This window comes from Acanthochromis polyacanthus, chromosome 8 (genome assembly GCF_021347895.1).
Source record: "Acanthochromis polyacanthus isolate Apoly-LR-REF ecotype Palm Island chromosome 8, KAUST_Apoly_ChrSc, whole genome shotgun sequence".
NCBI lineage: Eukaryota > Metazoa > Chordata > Actinopteri > Pomacentridae > Acanthochromis > Acanthochromis polyacanthus.
In genome coordinates, this window is record NC_067120.1 from 41,968,072 (window position 1) to 41,993,542 (window position 25,471).

Below are 25,471 nucleotides of genomic sequence, written 5' to 3' on the forward strand. Positions count from 1 at the left end.
GAACCTCTGTCCAGCTGTTAAGCATGGGGGTGGATCAGTCATGCTTTGGGGTTGTATTGCAGCCAGTGGCACAGGGAACATTTTACCAGTAGAAGGAAAAAAGGATTCAATAATATTTCAGCAAATTTTGGATGCTAACTTGATGCCATCTGTGAAAAAGCTGAAGTTAAAGCGAGGATTGCTTCTACAAATGGATAATGATCCTAAACACAACTCAGTATTCACAGTGGATTACATCAGGATGTCACAACCCTCCTGTTTCGGTGCACTGACTGATCAGTGGAATGACGAGTGGCTGTGTTTCTCTACACAGTCGGTGCAAATGACAATCAGTGCAGCTCAAAACCTGGCTCGCTCTGCAGCTCCAGTGCTGCATCATTGATTCATCCTCTCCGCTGTTTAACGCACCATGCCATATGCGAGACGCCGTCCACCGTCTTCTGCACGTCACCCCCTGGACTCTGCTTCTCCCCCAGATAACCTCTGCTATGCCCCGCTCCTCGGACCCCATCGCCCCTCCCGGATAAAATTACCTGTTTCCCCGTCATCGCCACACTCCCCGACCGGCTCTGTCAGCTCTGACACTCTGGACAATCAGTAAGCCATCTTCCCCTTCACTCTAGTTAGTTTTATGTTTAGTTTTACCCCGGCCTTCGGGTCCGCCCTTTGTTTAATTTAGTTTATTCCCTCCTCCTTGTTGTTTCTCTCCTGCCTCTGTTATTAAGAGTTTTTCTGTTCCCTTATTCTTATTTTCATTAAATCATTGTTAATTTCATCCTCCGGTCTGCGCCTGCTGCTTGGGTTCTTCTCTGCGTTTCGTGACACAGGAGGCGTGAACTGAAGGTTCTGCCACAGCCTTCACAATCTCCTGACCTCAACAAAACTGAAAATCTATGGATAAACCTTAAAAGAGCAGTGTGTGAGAGACAGCCCAGAAATCTCAAAGAACTGGAAGACTTTTGTAAGGAAGAATGGGTGAAGATACCTCAAACAAGAACTGAAAGACTCTTAGCTGGCTACAAAAAGCGTCTACAAGCTGTGATACTTGCCAAAGGGGGCAGTACAAGGTAATAACTCTGCAGGGTGCCCAAACTTTTGCAGATGCCACTATTATGTTTTCTGTTATTTTGAAAGTGTAAATGATAGAAATAAAATCTAACTTTTTTGACATATAAGAATGTCTCATCTGTAATTTGATGCCTTTTGAGATTTTTCCACCTTTCCTTGGCTTCTTTATGCACATTAATACAAATTTTTACCTGGGGTGCACAAACTTTTGATTCTCACGGTAAATTTAAGCTGAGGGTCTAAAACAACTGTTGGTTCCAAGCAGTCCAATCCTCTAGTGTCCACTCACCTGAACTCTGACACCTGTCTGAGGTCACTGACTCTGTGTGCACCTGAACCTGGGACAGAACCTCACCTGAGCATGCTTAGACAGGTGAACCTACCTGTGTGCCCCCGCTGGCAGGTACAGGTTAGACTGAGGGATTGCGGGTCGTATTGGCAAGAAGTAGCGAAGAATCGTCTACTGCTCCAAACATCTGGACAGAGGCAGGGCTGGCAGGGCTGTCCAGATGTTGGGTCGCCATGGTAACCCTCCACACACCTGCATCAGCAAAACAGAAACATGTACAGAACTCACCCTGGAGGAACTGAAACAGCAGTTCAGGAAAACATCCAGGAACATGCAAAACACACGATTAGCTTCAGAACATCTGGAGGTAGCATCTGCTCCTACCTGTACAGGTGAGGCATGGACACAGCCATGTGACATTAGATGTATTTTACTTCCAGAGGTTTTATTTGTCACATGGTCACACAGTTCATGACTGTTCTGAAGGCACGTTATCAACAAGTAGACATAAAGAACTCCCAGTAAAACCAGTAGTAAAGTCACCCTGGATAATGAGGTCATGGTTGAGATGTGAAATGGTGTACATAGAGTGTGTGTCTGTGTGTGTGTGATGTCATTATTCTACAGTGTGTAGTTTATTGTGTAGTTGGTATTTATAGGTGACCTGTTACAGCTGGGTCCAGTGCTGTACTCCCTGCAGTTGAAACACTCGCCATTCTCCGGGTCACATTCATCCGACAGGCCGTTACATCCACAGGGTCGACACCGGGGGAACTCCCAGAATCCCAGCTGGCAGCGGTCACAGCGCCGACCCGCCACCTCGGCCCGACAGGCGCACTGACCCCTGACCTGGTCGCACAGCTCCGACAGCGAGCCTGCAGGGTCGCATTCACAACCTGGAAGACAGAAATCCAGCCTCAGAGGCCTGAAACCATCCTCAGGAAGTTTGTTTCTCATCAGTGAATTTCTTACGTTTGCAGCCATCAGATCCGAAGCCGAATGTCAGCGGTGCACAGGTATCACAGCAACGACCAATCACGTTGGGTTTACATTCACAGAGCCCGCCCAGTTTACTGCAGTAAGGTCCACGAGAGCCAATCACATTACAGCCACAAGCTGTTGACAAGAAGAACACAGAGAGAAAATAAAAGAAGTATTTAGGCATTAATTCTGTTCAGTTTGATCTATTTAGTGAATGCTCACAACATGTCATCTCACAGAGCACAGGAAGGAACCTCATGAAGTAGCACCTCCACTAATTAGACTGAATACAGAGGAACTTTTCTTTGATTTGTTGGTGATTATCCTGTGTTAGACTTATTAATTAGACTGAACTAATTAACGTTTTTTTCATTTATTAGACGAAACTACTTATGAACCGCTCCTTTATTAGACTAAACTACTTACGAAAAGCTCCTTCATTCGACTAAACTACTTACGAATGGCTCCTTCATTCGACTAAACTACTTACGAACGGCTCCTTCATTCGACTAAACTACTTACGAACAGCTCCTTTGTGGATTCTTGCCGACAGACTCTTGATGAGTTCCTCACACACTTCTGGCAGCGACTCCTCAGAGGCAAGGTCCGCAGCCAATCCAGAGCAGCGAAAGCGGTGGAAAGAGTCGAGGTCAGTCTGGGAGCAGAAGTCCTGGACCGACTCGACTCTGGGAATCAGCCCCATCTGAAAAACAACCAGATTCTCAGTGTCAAGGTTTCGAGGAGGACGTTTTACCAGAGGGACACTTTCTACTGAAGCTCCTAGAAACACCAGTAGATGTTTGATCAATGTATAAATCTGAATCAGTAATCAACCAATCAGACTGAGTTTCAGCTGATCACATGACCACTTCCTCACCGAGTCTACTAGGATGTGTGAGCTGTCAGATCCAGACTGTCTGGTAAAAACCACATCCACGAAATACCGGCCTCCTGCTTTCAGACACAGCGGCCAGTCCAGGACCCCTCCTCTGTAAACAAACAACAACAACAACAGTAAACAAACAACAACAACAACAACAACAACAGTAAACAAACAGCAGTAAACAAACAGAGGACAGCAGTAAACAAACAACAAGAGTAAACAAAGAGGACAGCAGTAAACAAACAACAGTAAACAAAGAGGACAGTAGTAAACAAACAACAGTAAACAGAGGACAGTAGTAAACAAACAACAGTAAATGAAGAGGACAGTAGTAAACAACAAGAGTAAACAAGCAGAGGAAAATTGTCAACAAACACAACAGTAAACAAGCAGAAGAGTAAACAAACAAAGCACAACAGTAAACAGCCCCCTTTAACTCAGTGGCTCATGAACATCCAATCATATCAAAGACATTCGTCACGTGATTAGTGACACTTCCTGTCCCACCTGGGTAGTCATGTGACTCACCTGGAGTTTCCAGGAAGAGTCAGAGTGTGACTTCCTGCTGGGTCACTGCTGCAGCTGCCGTCGCCCGGCAACAGTGTGATGATGCTGACTGAAGCCAGCCAATCAGACGGAGACTGCAGAGTGAGATCAGCTGACATTAATACAGAAATAATACATTTAATTACTTTATTAAATGAACTTTTCTGGTTAAAAAAAAGTCCTTTATTGGCATGTTGATATTTTTAGATCCCACTGGTGTATCTGTGACTTTAAAAATTAACTACATGAAGTTTTTAGAAATTAAATAAGATGCAGTTGAAGACTAAATTATCAGCGCCTCTATGAAATTTTACTTGTTTTTTTAAATTCAATTCAATTCAATTTTATTTATAAAGCACCAACTACAGGTCAGATTGTCTCCAGAAGCTTTCCAGAACCCATATGAACCCCAGAGCAGCCCTAAGGAGACAGAGGGAGAAAAACACCCTTTAACAGGAAGAAAATCTTGAGCAGAACCTGGATCTCTATGTGGGGGAACATCTGCTGCTAAGAGGAGGTAGAGGAAGAGGTAGGGGATGGGAGAAGAGGGGGATGGTGAACAAGGAACATAAAACACACAGATGGATCCATGTATGATCAGACAGATGATTCATACAAAGTAGAAGCTAACATGTAAACTGATCCATAGTTTCCTGTTCTGGTGTACAGCTCTGGCATTAAATCTACTACATATATAGCTGGTAGTAAAATTCAAACAGTATGTAGAAGAGCAGATCAAGTATAGTGAGGATGATGCAGAGTAGACTGGTGGAAATGAGCAGCTGGAAGCAGAGGGCTGGAGGAAGGTCAGCAGCAGCATCCCACAGTGGACATGATGGAGACTGGACCAGTTGGTGGAACATCAACCACAGATCTGAAGCATCCAGCTCTGGGACCAGGGATACTCAGAGAAAGGGTACAGGGAGAAACAGAGTGAATGTACTGCAATAACGGTATACATATTAAATGTAAAGGTAGATAGAGAAGGGCTCAGTGCGTCAAGAGAAGTCCCCCAGCAGCCTATAGGCCTATAGCAGCATGACTAGAGGCAGAACGAAGGGACGTCCAAGAGGAAGACTCCAGCTGACCCCCTCAGGGTCCCACAGTCAGCCCTAACTATAAGATCTGTCAAAAAGGAAGGTTTTAAGCCTGGTCTTAAAAATAGAGAGGGTGTCTGCCTCCAGAACCCAAACTGGAAGATGGTGCCACAGGAGAGGAGCTGATAACTGAAGGCTCTGCCTCCCATTCTACTTTTTTTTTGTTCAAGGTCTGTTTTTTTTAATAACTCAAATAACATTCATACAATTATTTACACTTAATTTCTTTTTCTTTTATCCCCCTCCTCATCCCACCCGACAACAACTACACAAAAGCCAGATAACCCAGGATGTAAGTTCCACAGATGTGTACAAATCATAGATGCTCACGATAAAACAAACAGAATAAACAAAGCATACAAATACAGAAACAGAGATAAAATTGTTCCACATTAAGAAATGTCATCTGCTTTCACATTTACCAAATAAATCAGAAATAGTTGCCAGACATCATAGAATTTTTGTATCGTTCCCTTTGTAGAGTAAACTCTTCTTTAATTGAATGTAGAACGTGATCTCTTTGAGCCAGCCTCCATGTGTGGTGGCAATGCTTCTTTCCATTTTTGTAAGATCATCCATCTAGCTAGGAGGGTGCAGAAAGCTATCATATTGGCCTTCAGTCCACCTAGATTTACATCCTTTGCAGTCACTCCAAATACTGCAATAATCGGACACCGTTCTACTGTAGTATTACGTATTTTTGACAGGGTGTTAAAAAAGGATTCCCAGAAGTTATTCAATTCTGGACATGTCCAAAACATGTGTATTGGAGTGGCTGGTTCTCATTGGCATCGATCACATGTGGGGTCAAGGTCAGCTTTTATCTTGCTCACTTTTACTTTAGACCAATGAAGGCGGTGCACAATTTTAAGTTGAACCACAGAATGTCTGAGGCATATAGAGGATGAGAAGATTCTATGAAGTATCTGTTGCCAGAGCTCAAGTTCACTTATGTCCCTCTCCCATTTAATCTTTAGTGATTCCAATGCTTTTACTTTTTGTGTATCTAATAACTAAAAATTGGCACTTATAACACGTTTTGCCTCTGGTTTGTATTTAAAAACTGAGTCCAAAAAGGATGAAGAAGGATAAGAGGGGAAGGAGTCAGAGTTATGAGCAATTAAGCTCCTAATCTGCAAATATCTATAAAAAATGAGACCTGGATAGATTGAATTTATGTACCAGCTGCTCGAATGAACTAAAGACATTATCGCGATAAAGATCACACATTGAAATAATTGAATGTTTTGACCATACACAAAGAGCCTTATCAGTATATGATGGGGTAAACGTGCAATGTTTCTCAGGGGTGCCATAAATGATAAGTCATAAAGTGCAAAATGACGCCTAAACTGATGCCAGATTTTCAGTGAGTGTATGGCCACAGGGTTTGAAGTGAAGCTAGAGATGGGTTGTGACAGTGGAAGTCTAGCACACAGCAATGACCCCAGTGACACCTGTCATTCTCTTTCTACAGCCACCCACGATATAGTGGTATCATTCTCTCTCCAAAACAACATTGCTGTAATATTAGCAGTCCAGTGGTAGAATAAAAAGTTTGGAAGTGCCATGCCGCCTGCTTTACGAGGTTGCTGAAGTATACGCTGTTTAATTCGAGGGGGCTTTTTGTTCCAAATAAAGGAGGAAATCTAGCTATTTAAAATTTTTTTTAATGATTTAGTTAAAAATATATTGGGAGGTATTGAAATAGGTAAAGAAATTTGGGGAAGATGTTCATTTTAATAGTGTTTATTCTTCCACCCAGCGAAAGTGGTAGCAAGTCCCATTTTTCAAAATCTTGTTTGATTTTAGAAAGTAGCGGTAGATAGTTTGCTTTATAAAGTTCCTTGTGGTTACGTGTCATCCAGATTCCTAAATATTTAAATTTCTGGGGACTGATTTTAAGGGGAGTCGGAAATTAAATTTGGCCTGTAAATTCTCCAATTGGTATTAGTTCACTTTTTTGAAAATTCACTCGATATTTTCCCAAATTCTTTAAGTAAAAGTAGTAGTTTTGGAAAGCTGTTGGAGGGGTTTGGTATGAAAAGCAACATGTCATCGACATAAAGTGATACTTTGTGTTCCAGACTCCCACAATGAATTCCTCTGATTTCAGTACACTCCCTCAAGGCAATGGCCAATGGTTCAATTGCTAATGCAAAAAGGAGGGGTGACAAAGGTCAGCCCTGTCATGTGCTACATGCTAAAAAAACAGCGATAAATTATTGTTAGTGTGCACAGCTGTCAAAGGAGTAAAGTACTGGAGGGCGCAGAAGAGGAAGTCCCATTTCACACATCAAACACATTTTCTGCATCGAGTGAGATTATTATGTCTTGAGAATCATTCCAAGATCGGTTGTAAATTCTATTCAGCAGACCTCTAATGTTAAAAAAGGAATGTCTTTGAATGTTGGGGCTCAGGTGGTAGAGCGGGTCGTCCAATGATCGAAGGGTCGGCGGTTCGATTCCCGCTCTCGCCTAGTTATGTGCTGTTGTGTCCTTGGGCAAGACACTTTACCCGCCTTGCCTCCAGTGCTCTCACACTGGTGTATGAATGCATGTGAATGTTGGTGGTGGTCGGAGGGGCCGTAAGCGCGGATTGGCAGCCACGCTTCCATCAGTCTGCCCCACGGCAGCTGTGGCTACAAATGTAGCTTACCACCACCAGAGTGAGAATGTGTGAGCAAATGAATAATGATGGATTAATTGTAAAGCGCTTTGGGTGTCTTGAAAAGTGCTATATAAATGTAACCATTATTAATGTCTATTTTTAATAAATCCCGTTTGGTCAGGTGAGAAGATGGAAGGTTGGACGTTCTCCAGACGACGAGCTAACACTTTTGCAAAGATCCTTGCATCTGTATTTAGCAGGGAAATAGGGCGATATGAGCTGCAGTCGTGGTGACTTTTTTCTTTTTTAAGAACTAAAGAGATTATCGCTTGTGGCATTGTTGGAGGTAAAGATTGGGAAGAAAATGACTCCTCAAAGACAGAGACTAATAAAGGACTAATTTGATCGGAAAATGTTTAGAATAATTCCAAGGGATACCCATTTGGGCCTAGGGATTTTCCTGATTGCAGACTTTGTATTGCAGATGCAACATCCATGACAGAGATCGACTCTTCCAGCTTGGTTGCTGCATCAGAGTTTAGGGTAGGGATGTTAATTTTTTGGAAAAAGTTCTCCAGGTCCGAATTATTATTAGATTTAGAGAAGCTGTACAGTGTCTGGTAGTATTTAATAAAAAATATTATTTATGGCTAGACTGTCAGTACGTTTTGAGCCCTGATCATTTAGAATTTCTGTAATAGTTTGGTTAGCCGTTCTGTGCCACAGCTGATGAGCCAGAAGTTTCCCTGTTTTTTCCTCGTGTTCATAAGAATTGCTACGCAATTTTGAAATGAGATATTCTGCTTGTCTGGTTGATATGAAATGGTAAATGGTCCGTATTTATATAGTGCTTTACTATACCTGCAATTGAGTGCATATATGTTAGCAAGGATTACTGGGAAACCATAGATTCTGCCAACTACAATTACAAATCGCCTGGCTAGATCAGAGTCTACATTTGCTGCTACAAATGGGACAGTTTTATTGATTAAAATGGCCACCCTCCGAGATTTGGAGTGAAAATTGGACTGAAATGATTGGCCTACCCGTCCACCCCTTATTCTGAAATGGTCAGAAGTTCAAAAATGAGTTTCTTGTAAGAAAGTGATATCTGCCCTAAGTTGTAGGTGACTAAGGGACCTTCTTCCGCTTCACTGGGTGATTAAGGGATTTAACATTCCAACTTACAACATTAACTGAGCAACCATCAGCTGACCCGGAGTGATCAATAACCACCAGAGATTTAAGATATGAAACATGAAATATAGAAAAAAATGAAAAAAATGAAGTGAGTCTTCTTACTGTGCATAAAGTTTCAGGCATGCATTTTTTTCCTTTTCCTCCAGAGTTCAGATCCGAGGTAGTTTAACAGCTAGGAAGGTGACCAATGGCAGGAAACAGTTATTTTTCGGAAACTATAATGTAGATATTGGATTATGAATAAATGTATGGTCTGTCAGGAATCCTTTCGGAGCATGCAGTTCATTTCAAGCACATTTCGTCCTCCGTTGGTTTGATGATACTGTTTTTAACATAAGCCATGGCTTTGCTTGGATCTAGGAACTCCTTGTCTTGCCTGTTGCAGGTAATGCGGAGCCGTTCAGGATGCAAAATACCAAAGCAAACACTTTGTTGGTTGTGCAGGAGCTTCCATACTTCTGTAAACGCAGCTCGGGCCCGAGCCACGGTCATGGTGTAGTCCAGAAAAATGGCAACTTGTTTGCAGTTAAAGCGGAGAGAGGGCTGGTTTTGGGCACAACGCAAGATCTCGACACAGTCCTGGTAGTAGTGGAGTTTGACAAATATGGCTCGCAGTTTTCCATCTTGTCTTTTTGGTGCGAGGCTCCTGTGTGAGCGGTCAATAATAATGCCCTTATCTAGCTTTAGCTTGTCTTTCAGTAGCTTAGATACGAATACCGTGGAGCTCCAGCCCGTCTCCTCTAGGACCCCCAGAATTCGTATGTTGCATCGTCACATTCGTCCTTCCATATCTTCACATTTGCCCCACAAATCAGTTAGCTCTTTCTGCTGGCTTGTCACCGTAGTTTTTAGCATGGTGACTTCATCTGACCACTCTGACAGCCCACTCTCCATGTCCTTCATATTGGCTTTCATTTTATCGATCTCACCGCGGGTCGCTGCTTTACTGTTAGCAATCTAACTTCTCACTGCGTGTAGTTTGGTTTTAAGGAAATTAAAATCCTCAGAAAGTGCACTTCTTAGTTGTTCTTTAATCACAACGGTGATGTCAGACTGTAGAGACGGAAGGATCTGAGCTTTTAAGTCCTCTAAGTACATACCTGTGGGCTGTGGGTGTGGTCTAGGTGCTGTGTCCGGGCTGTCAGAGGAATCCTTGTGTTTTCTCAAGCTGGAAGCCATTATCTCAATCAGAAAAAGACGTGGGATGTGTCACTAGGTCCCCAATCTACGTTCCTTGGTTCAAAACACCCGAACAAAAGTTGACAAAAAATGTTACTGAAATATTTAAGGTCAGGTCCAGCGAAACACATCTTATGCCATTGCAGCTCACCAGCTCCACCTACTTTTAGAAATTCTAGGAACAACAAGTAAGCCTGCAGTCTGAGAGCCAAGAGTTCTGCTAGGATAATATGGTACTAACAGATCTTTAAGATATGATGGAGATCAGTTATTGAGAGCTTGTCAGAAGAAGGATTTTAAATTCTATTCTAGATTTAACAGGGAGCCAATGAAGAGAAACCAGTAAAGGAGAAATATGATCTCTCTTTAACTCCCATCAGTACTCTGGCTGCAGTGTTTTGGATCAACTGTAGATGTTTCAGAGAACTATTGGGACAACCTGATAATAAGGAATTACAATAGTCAAGCCTGGAAGTAACAAAAGCATGGACTAGTTTTTCTGCATCATTCTGAGACAGGATGTTCCTGATTTTTAAATTCCCAAGTGCTGCTGAATGATGAAGGAAGTTTTAACAGCTTTCCCAAATATCCTAGTTTTCTTTTGGATGCTTACATTATTTTGCTTTGCACACAGGAACAAGATTATTTAACAAAAAACAGAACCTGCCATGTCAGAATTATTACCCCTCTGATGCTAACGGTCAGATGTGCTTCCTTTTTGCTGGATAACAGCTGCAGTCTTTGTTGGAGTTTGGAATGAGTCTCTGACGTCTCCTGAGGAACTCTAGCCTGTTCTTCTCTGGCTAATATCTCCAGCTCCTCCAAATCTGATGGTCTTCATGGACCTGATCTTCTGTTGATCCCACATGTTTTAATGGTTTTCCAGTCAGCCATCAGTAATGTTCACTTTGGACATTGGACTTTGGTCTTCTGGGGGTAGCTGTGATGTCCTACTGGCTCCTCCCCCACCGTTACCTTTCTCCTCAGGTGGGCAGCTGTGAGCAATCCGCTCATCTGGAATTGGCAACTGGCGATGATGATTACTCTTCTGCTCTGTTAGGTCTGACTCGTTCAGGTCTAGCTCCTTTGAGTGGATGGATGGATGGATGCTTTTTAAATCTATCTGCCAGCTGCTCTGGCTTTCCTGCCTCCTCCACTTTCTGTTTCTGGTTCCCTGGATCTCCTGCTTCCTGTCTCCTTGGTTGGGTTTCCACCCTCACTGGACTCCCTCCTGCCTCCTTGTCCACCGACCCCACTGACCGAAGTTCTTCACTCAGTCTCTGAGGCCAGGTAGTGCTCTGTGTTTAATTGTAGTGTTTAGTGTGTAGTTGTAGTGTTTTTCATGTAGTTTAGTTTCTGGTGCTGTGCCTTCCCTATCACAGAGATGGTCTCTGCCTATGTTAAGTTCTGTGAGGAGTTATGTATTCCTAAAAAAAACAATCTCCATTTTTCCTAACGATACGCCAAGGGTCTCAAAATCAGTCAAAAACGTCATTAATAAAAGGAACATCAGTTTCATCACAGGCGATACTGACACATATAAGGAGTTACAGAAGCAGGTCAGGAAAGAAATAAAACTTGCCAAGCAGCAATATAAGGACAGGGTGGAGAACCTGTTCAGGACTGGCAGTTCACGACCAGCATGGGAGGGGGTTAAATCCCTGTTGGGGATACATCCCCATAAGTACATCATCTCCATAAATGGGAAGTCTGATTTTGACCTGGCAAATGATCTAAAATCAAATGGTTTTAATGTTCATGATTTTAGCCATGAATTGTCTGTGTTTAAAGGCGCTGCCTTAGATACGAACAGTACAGTGGCAGTGCATGTCAACAAGCAGAGGGTACAGGGAGTGTTCCGTGGTGTGAAGGAGAGGAAAAGCCCAGGTCCTGATGGGACTGGAGGTCGATGGGATTGCGCTGAGCAGCTGGCTGACATCTTCAGTTTCATCTTCTCCTGGTCACTTCAGGTCCACAGGGTGCCCCGCCTGTGGAAGGACACGACTATTGTCCCTGTGCCCAAAAACCAATGCACGAAGGCACTGAATGGCTTTAGACCCATGGCACTCACCTCTTTAGTAATGAAGTCTTTTGAGAGGATTGTGAAAGAGGATCTTATGAACACTGTCCAGTCAAACTTGGACCCTCTCCAATTTGCGTATCATTCGGGGAGGGGGGTTGACGATGCAACAGTCACCCTTCTTAACATGATTGTGTCGCATTTAGATGGCATCAAAAATTTTGTCCACCTGCTCTTTATCGACTTTACATCTACCTTTTAATTGCATTCAGCCCCACATTTTGCCCGAGCGTCTTTTAAATTATAAGATTGACAGGAGTTTGATTTACTGGTTGTTGGATTTTTTAACTGTCAGATCACAACGGGTCAGGGTCAATGGCGTTCTATCAGACGTTCTCTTCTCCACTGGCTCCCCCCAGGGATGCGTCCTGTCGCCCCTTCTTTTTGTGTTATACACAAATGTATGTCGGAGCTCATATGAGAAACGTCACATTGTGAAGTTTGCCGATGATTCTGTGATTGTGTCCCTTATCAGCCATGATGACCCTGTGCCCGGCCTTGTAGTAGAGGACTTCATTCAGTGGTTCAAGTCGTCCTTCCTCACTATTAATGTTCAGAAAACCAAGGAAATGATGATTGATTTTAGGAAGTCCCGTTCAGTCATCGCTCCCCTGTCGATTAACGGTCAAACTGTGGAATCTGTTCAGCAGTGTAGATATCTTGGGATGATAATTGACGACAAACTGTCGTTCGAGCATCAGGTCGATGCTGTGTGCAAGAAAGCCAACCAGCACTTGTATTTCCTTTGGAAGCTCAGGGATAATAAAGACAGAAACTAAGTTTATGTATATGTTTTACTCATGTTTTATCGAATCTGTCCTGACATTTGCTTTTATCTGCTGGTTTGGCTCAGTCAACCTTCAAAACCGAAACAGACTCCAAGGCATAGTCAATATGTGCAGCAAAATTGGTGGCACTCTACTGACTGATATTTCTGTCCTATAAAACTAGATCTTTAAAAAAAAAAGCAAAATTCGTCCTGTTTGACCCTAGCCACCCTCTTTCTTCTGAATTCAGGGTGCTTCCATCTAGATGTAGGTTTCAAGTGCCTAGATGTAGGACAGACAGATTCAAAAAATCATGAGTCCCATTGGCCATTGGCCTTCTTAATAACGAACGGTTTTTAACACTTTATAATGCACTAGTGGTCATTTTAACTTTCCTTGGGTTTTATCTTTATATCTGTATCTTATTGCATTTTAATTGATCACTGTTATTGTTGTTGTTTCTTTTGTGTATTTTACTGTTGTGTATCGCATTTTATTGTACAGGATTGTTTGTTGTTTTTGTTGCTGGCTGCACCAAAAATTGCCCCGCGGGGACAATAAAGATTTCTTGACTTGACAGGGTTCACTAGATCTGTTATTAGTGCGACTTCCAGTTGTAGTTCTGAAAACCATATTTGTAGTTCTTTTTGTCTGTGCTGTTCTGGTGTGTAAATAAAACTGTGACTGTTGTTCTATTTTACATGTGTGTGCCATGTGTCATTGCTGTACGTGAGTTCCAGTCTTCAGCTCATAACAGTAGATCTCCACCAGCGACAGATGTTTTGGTCATCGTCACATTGAAGACAAAGCAACAACCCAGACCCAGTTTAGCAGCTGACTGCTGGAGGTTTTCTTTCTAAATCTTCTGTCTTCATGATTCCTTAAACCTTTACAAGATTCCCAGTTCCAGACGCCCTGAAGCATCCCTACAGCATGATTCTGCCACCACCCTGTTTAACTGTGGTGTTCTCTGGGTTCTACACGTCTCCCTTCTTTTGCCAAACAGAAGCGACATCTCTACTTTGTCTCATCTGAAGGACATGCTTCCAGTCTTCAAAATCTTTCTCCAGGTTGTCCTCAGCAGACTTCAGTATGACCTGAAGACATCTCTTCAGTAGAAGTGGACGGTTAGGGTTCAGTCCATTTCTGTGTCTTCTCTGACACTACAATTCCTGACTTCTCTAAGTCATTATCTAGTGTTCTGGTGGTTGTTCCAGCTTCTTTAGACACATTTCCCACTAGTTTGCTCTCCAGAGTCGTTGAAATCTTTGGCTTCCTCCCTCTGTTCTGTACTGTGTCTCTCTTTGAATTTCTGGACAAAGTTATTTGTGTCTTGCAGTTGTGTTTGCTCTGATCATTCATGTTTTCATTAAAATGTTTCATATTTCACTATTTCTGCCAGGTATGAAGACTTATGAGTACAACTGTACATTTACAATATTCTATGATTCTTAATTTCTTTTATAATTTTTCATATTCGTCAGTTCAACTGCAAGAACTCTTCATTAAACTCTGATTTCTGTCATGTGGTAAAAGTAAATGTCTGTTTTCAACTTTCAGCTCATAGTTTAAAATGAAAAATCTTTTATTTATCAGTCAGGACCGGAACCTGGACCGGAACCAAAACCAGGACCAGAACCAAGACCAGGACCATGCTGAGGTTCTGCTCACCTCTGGTTCATAGCGGATCACCAGCTGGTACTCCATTGATGACGGGAGGTTGTCCACGGTGAATCTAAGTCCCGCCCCGTCCACTACTCTGACCAATCCCAGGCCGGTCCAGGTTACAGGTTGATCAGCTGATCTCTGGCGAGGGATGATCTGCAGGGCATGGCCCGGCTCCAGGGGGATGCTGTTTTCCTGCAGGACCAATCAAACGTCAGCAGGTCTCACAAGGACAATCTGATTTGCCAGATGGCGACATGAGCTTCTATCATTGGTCAAAGTCTAACAGGTATGTCACCTGTCCTTGTCGCCGCCGGCGGGCGAGTCGCCGAGTCCTCCGGACGACAACGACTCGTCCATTAGAGACCTGAAATTTGAACCCTCGCTCTCTGAAGTACTGCTCACAGGGAGGTAGTACTGGATTCAGCTGAAAATACGCACAGATACTGCATGTAAGTACACACTAATACCATGATTAAGTATGCGCTAATACTGCGTGTAGGTACACACTAATTCTGCTTGAATATACATGCTAATACTGCTTGTAAATACACGCTAATACTGCGAGTAAGTATGCACTAATACTGCATGTAAGTACGCATTAATACTATGAGTAAGTATGCACTAATTCTATGAGTAAATACACACTAATACTAAGAGTAAGTATGCGCTAATACTACATGTAAGTACACGCTAATACTGTGTGTAAGTATGCACTAATACTACTTACAAGTACGCACTAATACTGCATGTAAATACGCACTAATACTGCATGCAAGTACGCACTAATACAGCATGCAAGTACGCACTAATACAGCATGTAAGTATGCACTAATACTGCTTTTAAGTACGCATTATATTGCTTGTACGGACGTACTAATATTGCTTTTAAGTACACACTAATACTGCATGTAAGTACACACTATTACTGTGTATAAGTACACACTAATACTGCTTTTAAGTATGCATTATTACTGTGTATAAGTACACACTAATATTGCTTTTAAATACACATTAATACTGCTTTTAAGTACGCACTCATACTGCATGTAAGTATGCACTAATACTGCAAGTACCCTCCAGTACTGTGTCGCTGTTACACACCAGAGAAGAAGAAGAAGGAGGTGGAGCTCCTGGAAGTGGCGCAGTAAGCTCTGCCTCATACAGGAAGTAGTTCAGTGAAGGCAGGAAGTAGCCAGGGGCGGGGTCAGAACAGCGTCGACCAATCATGTTGGGAAAACAGAGACACTGTCCGTCCTCTGGAGAACATCTGAAGAGACAGAAGGTCATCGTTTACCCAGAATGCACTGCTCTGTGTAGCACAGGTGTCATAGACAGTCCCTCCAGGATTTCGCAATGTTGCGATTGTGCAAACTCACGCGAAATCAACCAATATCCGCAAATTTTTTACGGCCTTGCGTTTTTGTCCGATCACCCCAACTTTGACGCAATTTTTGCCCGCCTCCCGTGAGTTCCACCAATCATAGCAGTCCCCAGCACAAATGTAATGCACATATGTCACCGAATTCACTTCCTTGTTTCTGGTTTGAAGATGCAGACGTGAGATACTAATGTCTCTCATTTACCAACAAAAATTACTGCTGAAGACCGTGATCAGCAACTAATTCACTGATGTTCTTCACCAAAGCTAAGCTGTTTTACAACCGTGCAATACTGGGGTGGAATACAAAAAAAATGAAAATAAAATCATCGATTGATACACACTTTTTTCTTAAAACATGAAACATATTAGAACGACTGAAATGAGCAACAACAGACCAGACAAGTCACCATGATGGAAACTGTTTCATCCAGATCCGTTAGAGCACTGAAAGAATGAAGGTAAATTAGATTATTTATTCCCCCAAAGAACACAGTGGAGTTATGTGACGATCAGCGTGTGTGAATCCTTCCTCTGTTACCAACATCACTCAGAAACAGACTCAGAGATTTAAATGAAGTTTTCAGGGTCGGTCAGAAATGACACAAGGACCAAATGATTAGACTTCAGCAGCGATACGGCTTAAAGTTTGGATCCACGGATTTGTGAAGGATTTCCCATTGAGGTAGCGGCACGGCATCTGATAGCAGCACGGTAACCATGGCAACAAGTGAACGCTACCTCAGCAGTCTGCTGACGATCACATCATAGTGATCCTACAACAAATCTACCACAGTGGACGTATCGGAAATGACACAAGGAACAACTGATTAAACTGTGGGGGTGTTTCTGAGTCCCATCAATTCCTGTCGCCCCCTACATATTTAGGTCACGTGATTCGGTACGTACACATGCAGAAGGAGGACTGTTCTCTCTCAGTGCTGTTCTTGTTAGTTGACGTGACAAGCCGTGAGCGCGTGTGTGTGTTAACACGTGTGTGCCAGGATGTGAAATTAACTTTATAAGCCACTGACAGATATGTCCGAATATGATTCATTCAATAGTAAATTATCATTTTGTGCCTTAAATCTACCAACCACTTCAAGTTAAACCAGTATCTGGCTGCTGCTAATGTCCCACCGTGGTGCGCCAGCTTTTGTGGAAATGGGTTGGAGCGTTAAATAATTAATTTCAGAATAAATATTGTCAGTTACAGTGTTGAAAAAAATGCAGCTTTATAGCAATTATCGCTGTCTCGCGCAATTTCATCACAACAAATACGCTTAAAACATTGCAACTTTTATCGCAATTTTTTTAGAAAAGCTGCCGCAAATTTAGGCATTTTCGGCCACAACAATCACAGGGACTGCATAGAGATACAAAATTTAGAATAAATATTATGTAAGATATTTAATATATAACAATGTATAATAATAAATAATAAGCCTTACTTTAGATATATAATTTATAATAAATCTTATGTTACATATATAATAATAATAAATAATGAATCTTACTTTAGATATATAATATTTAATAATAAATATAGACTCTTACGTGGTGCCTTGAGCTCCGCCGATATCACAGTCACAGGGTGAACATTGGTACACAGAGTTCCCTAAACCCCAGAAACCTTCCTGAGCACAAACACATGAAGGACATTAGAAGGTCTTCAGAGACAATCAGATGGAGTCATTGGTTGATTTTCAGTTTATTGATCAGATGGAGTCATCTGGACTGCAGATGGAAATGAGCTTAAAACTAAATCTGGTTTAATACATCAACTGGAAACATTTATGTTTAATATTGTACATGGTCCCTTTTTAAATAAAATGATAACAATAGTAATCAGTTTGTTGATTAGAACAACAGATAGAATCCAGATCTGAGGTTTTACTCTTCCTCTTGTCTATCTGCAGAAATAATTCTTAATAATAGAAATAACTCTGACTAATAGAAATAACTCTGACGTGAAAGTGTGTTGTAGTTTCCTGCAGTGGCCACTAGAGGTCACACAGATCCAGTAGTCTACATACCACACATCGATCGCACAGCGATCCAGCAGCTAAATGATCACATTCACAGCTTCCGGTCAGCTGATCACAGCCGACGCTTCCCAGAGAGTGACATCTGCAGGCTGGAAGAAAAACCGGAGCAGATCTGAGCCTTTCTTTAGGAACTCTCTGAACAGTTTCACTCTGGTTCATTCTTTAATCTAAAGTCCTGTAGCTGTGGAAGCAGAACATCATGAGGAAGGAAAGAGTTTATTGTTCTCCAGAAAACATGGAGGCTCCACTTCCTGTTTAACTTTTTGGAGTCGGAATTTTTACTTTTTTATAGAATCTGCTGCAAATATTTTTAAAATGAAACCTGCAGAAAAAAGTGATTAAATCACGCTCGTGGGCTCAGATCTGAATCATTTTTCCATTTTTTTTCTGGTTCAGGCTGAAAAATATTGTCATTTGGGGAATTTTTTAAAGATATGTTTTTGAAAATTTTCGAATTTGAAAGTAGCAGCTTGGTCTCACGTTTGTAGGAACATAAACACTGAACATGGAAAGGAGCTTCTAGTTTTCCAGATAAAGTTTGTCACCTTGACAGCCGGCCGGGTCGTCCTGTCTCAGACCAAAGAAGCCACGTTTGCAGCGATCGCAGCGTTCTCCCTCCACGTTCTCTTTACAGACACATCGACCACTCAGAGCGTCACACAGACCACCGCCCTGAGAACCAGCCGGGTCGCAGTCACACGCTGGAACACATCACAACATGACATCACCACACGACATCATCGCAGTTAAACACACCATCATGACATCACCACATGACATCATCGTAGTTAAACACACCATCATGACATCACCACATGACATCATCGCAGTTAAATACATCATCATAACATCACCACATGACATCACCATACAGGAACACTCATCATGACATCACAACATGACATTATTGCAGTTAAACACACCACATGACATCACCACATGACATCATCGCAGTTAAACACACCATCATGACATCACACTGACAGACAGGAAGCAGTAATTGTCATGACTGTCAGTCCTGTTGTCTTTGTTCAATCATTTCTTTAGTTTGGATCTAAACAGCTGGAACTTTCAGCTCTGTGAAATCTGATACCACTTCTGCTTGTTTTTTTGTCTTCTGAGGAAAAATTATATTTAAACCCAAAGGTTCCTGAACCTCGCCAAGGATCTTTGTGGTTAAAATTAACTGACTTTAAAAAGGAAAATGAAACTGATGTGTAAAAGTGTGGCGGTGGCGCCCCCTGCTGCTGGTACTCTGCTCAGAATGAATGAAAGCGTACGTATGCAGGCGTGAGGGTCTTCCCGGGCCCTCTGGGGGTCCTGGTACAGGAAAGGTCGGCACTGTTCGCACTGAGGCCCCGTCCTGTCGTGGAGGCAGCCGTCGCAGACGCCACCGCTGACGCCACCAGTTGCTCTGAAACGAGCTGCATCGAAGTGACACGAGTCGGAGTGGTCGTGACAGTTACATCCTGAGGAACACAAAACACCAGGACACCATCACAGACTGACATATTCACACCCTGAAAGCAGAAATGAAAGAGAGAGAGAAATCTATCAGAGTCAGCAGGTGATCAGACTGTTTTAATCCTGAACAGAAAAGACAAACATTCTTATGTTTCTAAGATGGAAGACGTCTTCAGAAACCCAGAACCCCATGGGCACTACGGAGAAAGCCTTGAGTCATTTAGAGGACAGCCTGACCGAGCTACCTGACCACAGGTAAAGTGAAACCAGCTCTACAGTCAAACACGGTGGCGGCAGCAACAAGAGGGGTGGAGCTTAAACACTAATGGGACAAACTTGGAGACAAAAAGGCACTGAGCCTGTAGGATCTTTGAGCAGATAGTAACTGAAAGTCTGAATTATTCCATCAACAGGATAACTAGATCTGTAGGAATCATACCCAGGCTGTCTGATCATTCTGGACTGACGGAATAATGATCATAAATCCATTCTAAAGGTCCTGAAAGTGAAGCCAGCTGTGGAACATCTGTGATAACATGAGAACAATGTGACTGAGCTCGAAAGAATTATTTATTGTGATTTAGCTTATTTTATACACAAACTGAAAAACTAAATCACTGCTTGAACTGAGAAACGTCAGAAAACAGGAATGTCATTTACTCCTGCAGATGTTGGCTGTGTTTTCTCCTCCAGGCCTCCAGGGGGAGTCGTGGTGGAAGTCCAGACAGCGCTCACAGTTTTCTCCGGCCGTGTTGTGCTGACAAACACATCGACCGTGAACCTGGAAGCAGAAAACACCTGGATTCAGGAAAAAACACCTGGATTCAGGAAAAAACACCTGGATTCAGGAAAAAAAACACCTGGATTCAGGAAAAAAACACCTGGATTCAGGAAGCAGGACTCAAATTCTGAGCTGGAAACTCAGAGTTTAGTTTCAGATCAGCAGAACAGAGAGACTGTGTGTACCTATTAAAATATATCGAAGGTTTTACCACGGTTTTATGAACCCTGGATCACTGCCAGAGGCAGTTCTCCTCACTGGATGTCTCCATCTCGCGCAAGCGCAGGTCGAGTATTAATATCAACAAAGTCGCGTGTGACCCCGGACGACCCGTGGGAGGTATAACTACCAGTGTCATACAGGCACTCATTCCCACAGAGTCTTCTCGCGACTTGGGGGTTCCGAGCGACTGAGAACTCTGGCAGTCATCCAGGATTCATAAAACCGTGGTTACATGCATAACATTTGTTTTATTTCACCCTTCCTGACTGCCAGAGGCAGTTCTCCTCACTGGATGACTCATAAAAACAGTGTCACTAGGAATCCAGGGCACCTCCTCCTTAAGACGAGGCAGAGGAACCCAGCCGAAGGACCACCCTGAGTGGATGGGGGGCGGCCACGTTGACCCTGTAGTACTTCGTGAATGTGCTCAGCACTGCCCACGAGGCTGCTGCACATATATCCTCCACAGGCACCCCTCTAAACAATGCCCATGAAGCAGATACGCTTCTAGTGGAATGGCAATTCACTCCAGATGGTAAGGTCTCGCCAGCCAACTCGTACGCACGTGAAATGGCCTCGACGATCCAGTTGGATAGGCGCTGTTTGGAGAGAGCGCTACCCTTCTTGGCACCACTATGACACATGAAGAGATGCTCTGACCTCCGTATGCAGGCAGTGGCATCCAGATATGCCCTTAAGGCCCGCACTGGACAAAGCTGTTCCCGCCGTACGTCCCCCTCTTCCAGCTGGGGGTCAAACTTAGCCAGCCGAATGGGTCTATTGAGGTATGAGTGTGCCAGCACCTTCGGCAGAAATGCCGTATTTGGCCACAGAGTTACACCTGAGCCATCTGAGTTCCACCTCAGACAGGAGTTGCTCACTGACAAGGCATGTAGCTCTCCTACCCGCTTCGCCGTCGTCATGGCAAGGAGAAAAGCCGTCTTCACCAACAGCCATTTAAGTTCTGCCCGGTCAAGCAGCTCAAAGGGAGGCCCGCATAGGGCATCCAACACTATGGGCAGATCCCAGGCTGGAGTCCTCCGTGGCTGCGGCCACCGCAGCCGCCAGGCTCCCCTCAAGAAGAGGGATACGAGCCTGTGACGCCCAATTGTGTGGCTGCCCACTGCCACATGCCTGGAGGAAATAGCTGCAGTATACACCTTCAGGGTCGAGGGAGAGTGACCCTTGTCCAATAGGGACTGAAGAAACTCCAGAACCGCTGGGACAGAGCAGCTAACTGGGTCAAGACCACGACTCCAACACCAGTCCGAGAACAACTTCCACCTGTTTGCATACTGCAGCCGCGTTGACGGGGCTCTGGCCTGCAGGATCATTGCCCTGACAGGCTCTATGCAGCAGCTCAGCATGGGGTCCGGCCCCCCAGCGGCCATACCCACAGTTGAAGGCGGCTGGGGCAGGGATGCCAGATCCAACCTTCCAGTTGGGACAGAAGATCTTTCCTGTCGGGGAGGCGCCAGGGTGTCCCGTGACAGAGTCTGCGCAGCATCGGTAACCAAGTTCTGGCAGACCAGAACGGGGCCACTAAGAGGAGTTGGTACTCCCGATGGAGCACCCTGAGTAGTGTTGGCCATATCAGGGGAAAGGGCGGAAAGGCATAGAGAAGTCCTCCCGGCCACTCGTGAGCCAGAGCGTCCTGTCCCAAAGGACTGCTTTCCTCCCTCAGTGAGAACCAGAGGGGCATTGGGCCGTCTCACGTGAGGCAAAGAGGTCCACCACTGCCTCTCCGAATATGCTCCATATGGACTGTACCACCTCTGGATGAAGCCGCCATTCTCCCGGAAGGGGCCTCTGACGGGAGAGGAAATCTGCGACTGGTTCTGCTCCCCTGGCAGATACATAGCTCAGAGGCTGGCCAGGTGGGGGGCTGCTCATCGCAGCAGATCCTGCGACACCTGCAGTATACGGGCTGACCTGGTACCCCCCTGGTGGTTTATGTGAAACATAGCAGAGACACTGTCCAACTGTATCAGCACGTGCTTGCCGCTGAGGTATGGCATGAAAGTCCTGAGCGCTAGGTGCACGGCTCACAGCTCCAGCATGTTGACATGCTCCTGGCTCTCCCAGGTTGACCACCGTCCCTGAGCCATCCTGCCCTGCCAGACAGCCCCCCAACCTGAAAGGCAGGCATCGGTAGCCACTGTCTAGCGACAAAATGGGATGGCACCCAGGGAGACACCCTGTACCAGATAGGCCCTGCTTCTCCATGGTGACAGGGCCCTCAGGCAGCCCTGTGACACCCTGAGCTTCTTGCTCCTGTGCCGCCTGGCATCTAGGTGAAAACTGTTCAGCCACCTTTGCAGGGGGCGTACCGACAGTAGGCCCAGAGGCATGACAGCAGATGCGGCTGTCAGTTTGCCCAGAAGGCAGAGGTAAAGGCCATAAGGCAGTGCTGCCCCTCTTCAAAACCGAAGCAGGAGGCCTAGGTTGTCGTCCACCCGTTGCTGTGACGGGCGGGCCCTCATAATGACAGAATCCAGAGCTAGCCCGATGAAGGTTGTACTCTGGGAAGGAGACAGAGAGCTCTTCTCTCTGTTCACCCTGAGTCCCAACTGTGCCACATGTGAGAGGAGGACGGCTGTGTCCTGGACTGCCCGAGAACAGGATGGTGCGCAGATCAGCCAGTCGTCCAGATATGATATGATCTTCATGCCCCGGGACTGCAGGGGTGAAAGGGCCGCAGCGATGCAGCGCGTGAACACCGGTGGGGACAAAGAGAGCCCGAACGGAACTACTGTGAACTGGAAGTGGCAGCCCCTGAATGTGAAACGCAGGAACTGCCTGTGGCAAGGTGCGAACGGAATGTGGAAATAAGCGTCCTTCAGGTCCATTGAAGTGAACCACTCCCCCTTGGCAACAGTACGAAGAACGTCCTTTGTGCACAACGTGTGGAATTGCAGCGTCTTTAAAAACTGGTTCAGTCCCCTGAGATCGAGGACAGGGCGAAATCCACCACTTTTCTTGCTTACCAGAAAATAGGTCGAGTAGAACCCCTTGGGCCTGAAGAGGGGGTCGACTGGCTCAATGGCACCCTTGGACAGGAGGGTGGAAAACTCCTCCACCAGGGCTTGAGTCTTCGCCGGGTCCATGACGACAGTCATCCTGACCCGGCTGGAGGTTGGGGGCCGGCGTCGGAATTGAAGCCTGTAACCCTGGGCCAGTGTGGACAACACCCAGGGGTCTGAAGTACAGGCTGCCCAGCAGCGGAGCTGCTGCTGGGAGAAAAGACCGGCTGCCGGCCCCAAGGCCTCAGTTCCTGCGCCCCCGGCCTCCTGGGGCCTTGGGGGGGGTGCCGTGAGGGTTCTGAGGCACGATGATCTCGGGGTAAATCAGTGGGGCCATGCCGAAAGTGGGCTCATCCCCCAGTGGGGCGTTGAGGCCTTCTATAATGGGAAGGCCGAGACGGTGGTTGGGAGCGCTCCCGGGAAACACCCGCTGGACACCCAGTCCTGCCGGAAGGCGACATGTCTCTGCGAAGCCCTGAGAACTGTCACCTGGTCTGGTCGTCTTGCACCGTCTGCTCCAGAAGCTGGACCGCCGCCGAGCCAAACAGCTCCCCAGGTTCCACTGGGACTCCTCGGAGGGTCCTCCGGCATGTCTCTGACAGGGGTGACTGAGCCAGCCATACCTGGCGGCGGCTCTGGACTAAGGTGGACATAAGGCGCCCCAGTTCCCGGGACATAAGGGCAAAAGCCTGCAACGAGGCATCGCTCAGGCTGGTAGTGGATGCGTCTGCAGTCGTCTCTTGCAGGGAAGCCGACAGGGTCAGCATGCGATGGGAGTAGGAATTACCAATACGGCCCATGCGTGCTGCTGTGTCATATGCCCTGCACAGCAGGTCATCAGTGACCCTGCACTGCTGCCAGAGGCACCTGGCCTCAGGTCTCAGAGCCTCGTCCGGGGGGACTATAAGAGAGGCAATAGCAGGTTCAACAGATGGCATGCGGCTCAGACCAAATTTAGCCGCATCCTGCATGGCTGCCAGAGTGCGTCCATCAGACATCAGCCGTGAGAGAGCCTTTGAGTCCCTCCAGCAGGCCTGCAGCTCCCTCAGGTATTCCCCGGAGAGAGGAACCGAAAAGCTAGCTGGAGCTGAGGCGCGTCTGAAAAAGGCACTTGCAGGAGGCTGGTCAGGCTGCTGTGAGTCCAGGTGCAATCTAGCCAGGGCCATACGAATTATCGACCCCACTGAGTCATCCTCGGACCCCCTCACCGAACCGCTGGCTGATAAACGGGAGCCAGAGGCGTGGGAGGGCCCCTCCCCACCGTCCTCATCATTGAAAAGCCCAGTCGAAGCCGCCACAGAAATACTGTCCTCTTCTGGGGCCAGCTCCAGCATTGGGGGAGACCCGATGCTTCCCCCCTCCCTAACAGTAGGGCGCAGAGACAGGAGGAGTGACTTCATCTGGGCCAACTCGCTAGACAGCTGATCCACCTTAGTAGACAGCATGTCCGCCCAAGCCTTCTTCCTACACGGGGGGCCGCCCAGAGCCTCCGACGCCTTCCGCCGAGACTGGCCTGGCTGAGAAAGAGATGGGACCACTGACTGAGGGGGGCCTGTTTCCCCCACTAAGCATTCCACCTCCGACAGTCTAGCAGCCCTCAATGTGCGAGGCATGAAGCTACAATTCATACACGGGTCCTCCGATAAACCTTCCCTCAGATGTTCGATACCCAGACACAGGGGGCAGAGATCGTGGCCGTCCTCAGGGTGAAGGGGGCCATACAGGTAGCACAGAAATGGGAGCTTAGCATGGCGCAGCTACAGGAAGTCACAAATAGCTAGCACCAGCGAGAGTCACTACGTTAGCTGTGTAATAATTATGTGCTTAAGTGAGGGGGGAGCGAGAGCGCGTCTGTCACCGGCACTACGGCCGAGGGAGCCGACAGCGAGCATGCACGCGCCTGTCGGAGCACTAACTGTCAGAACGAGGGAGAGCACTACGTTACTGCGCAACACACACAACACCGATTAGTACAATCGAGAGCACCGTGCCAGCTGCTTAACACACACAAGCGTCAGTGAGAGGGCAGCGAGAGCACGGACATCACTGTTATCTGTACAACAACAGCTAGCAGTAGCGAGAACACTACGCTAGTTGTGCAACACTCACAAGCGTCAGCGAGAGGGCAGCGAGAGCACGGCCATCACTGGCATCAGCACTAGCGGTTAGGGGCAGTGAGCTAACTC

At 45.6% G+C, this 25,471-nt stretch overlaps 2 protein-coding genes across 4 annotated transcripts in view; both read right to left on the minus strand.

The window, feature by feature from the left end:
* Positions 1-25,471, minus strand: part of LOC110971039 (laminin subunit beta-1-like) — a 176,029-nt gene that overhangs the window by 109,891 nt on the left and 40,667 nt on the right. The window lies entirely within an intron of this gene.
* The window catches only part of LOC110970740 (laminin subunit beta-4-like), a 60,678-nt gene that overhangs the window by 24,416 nt on the left and 10,791 nt on the right, over positions 1-25,471 (minus strand). Inside the window, 14 exon segments of the mRNA XM_051951637.1 lie at positions 1,452-1,609; positions 2,022-2,253; positions 2,330-2,473; positions 2,861-3,041; positions 3,216-3,327; positions 3,750-3,862; positions 14,373-14,561; positions 14,665-14,793; positions 15,453-15,636; positions 17,305-17,384; positions 17,784-17,884; positions 18,341-18,496; positions 19,076-19,264; positions 19,920-20,040. Coding sequence (XP_051807597.1) covers positions 1,452-1,609; positions 2,022-2,253; positions 2,330-2,473; positions 2,861-3,041; positions 3,216-3,327; positions 3,750-3,862; positions 14,373-14,561; positions 14,665-14,793; positions 15,453-15,636; positions 17,305-17,384; positions 17,784-17,884; positions 18,341-18,496; positions 19,076-19,264; positions 19,920-20,040 — 2,089 coding nt within the window.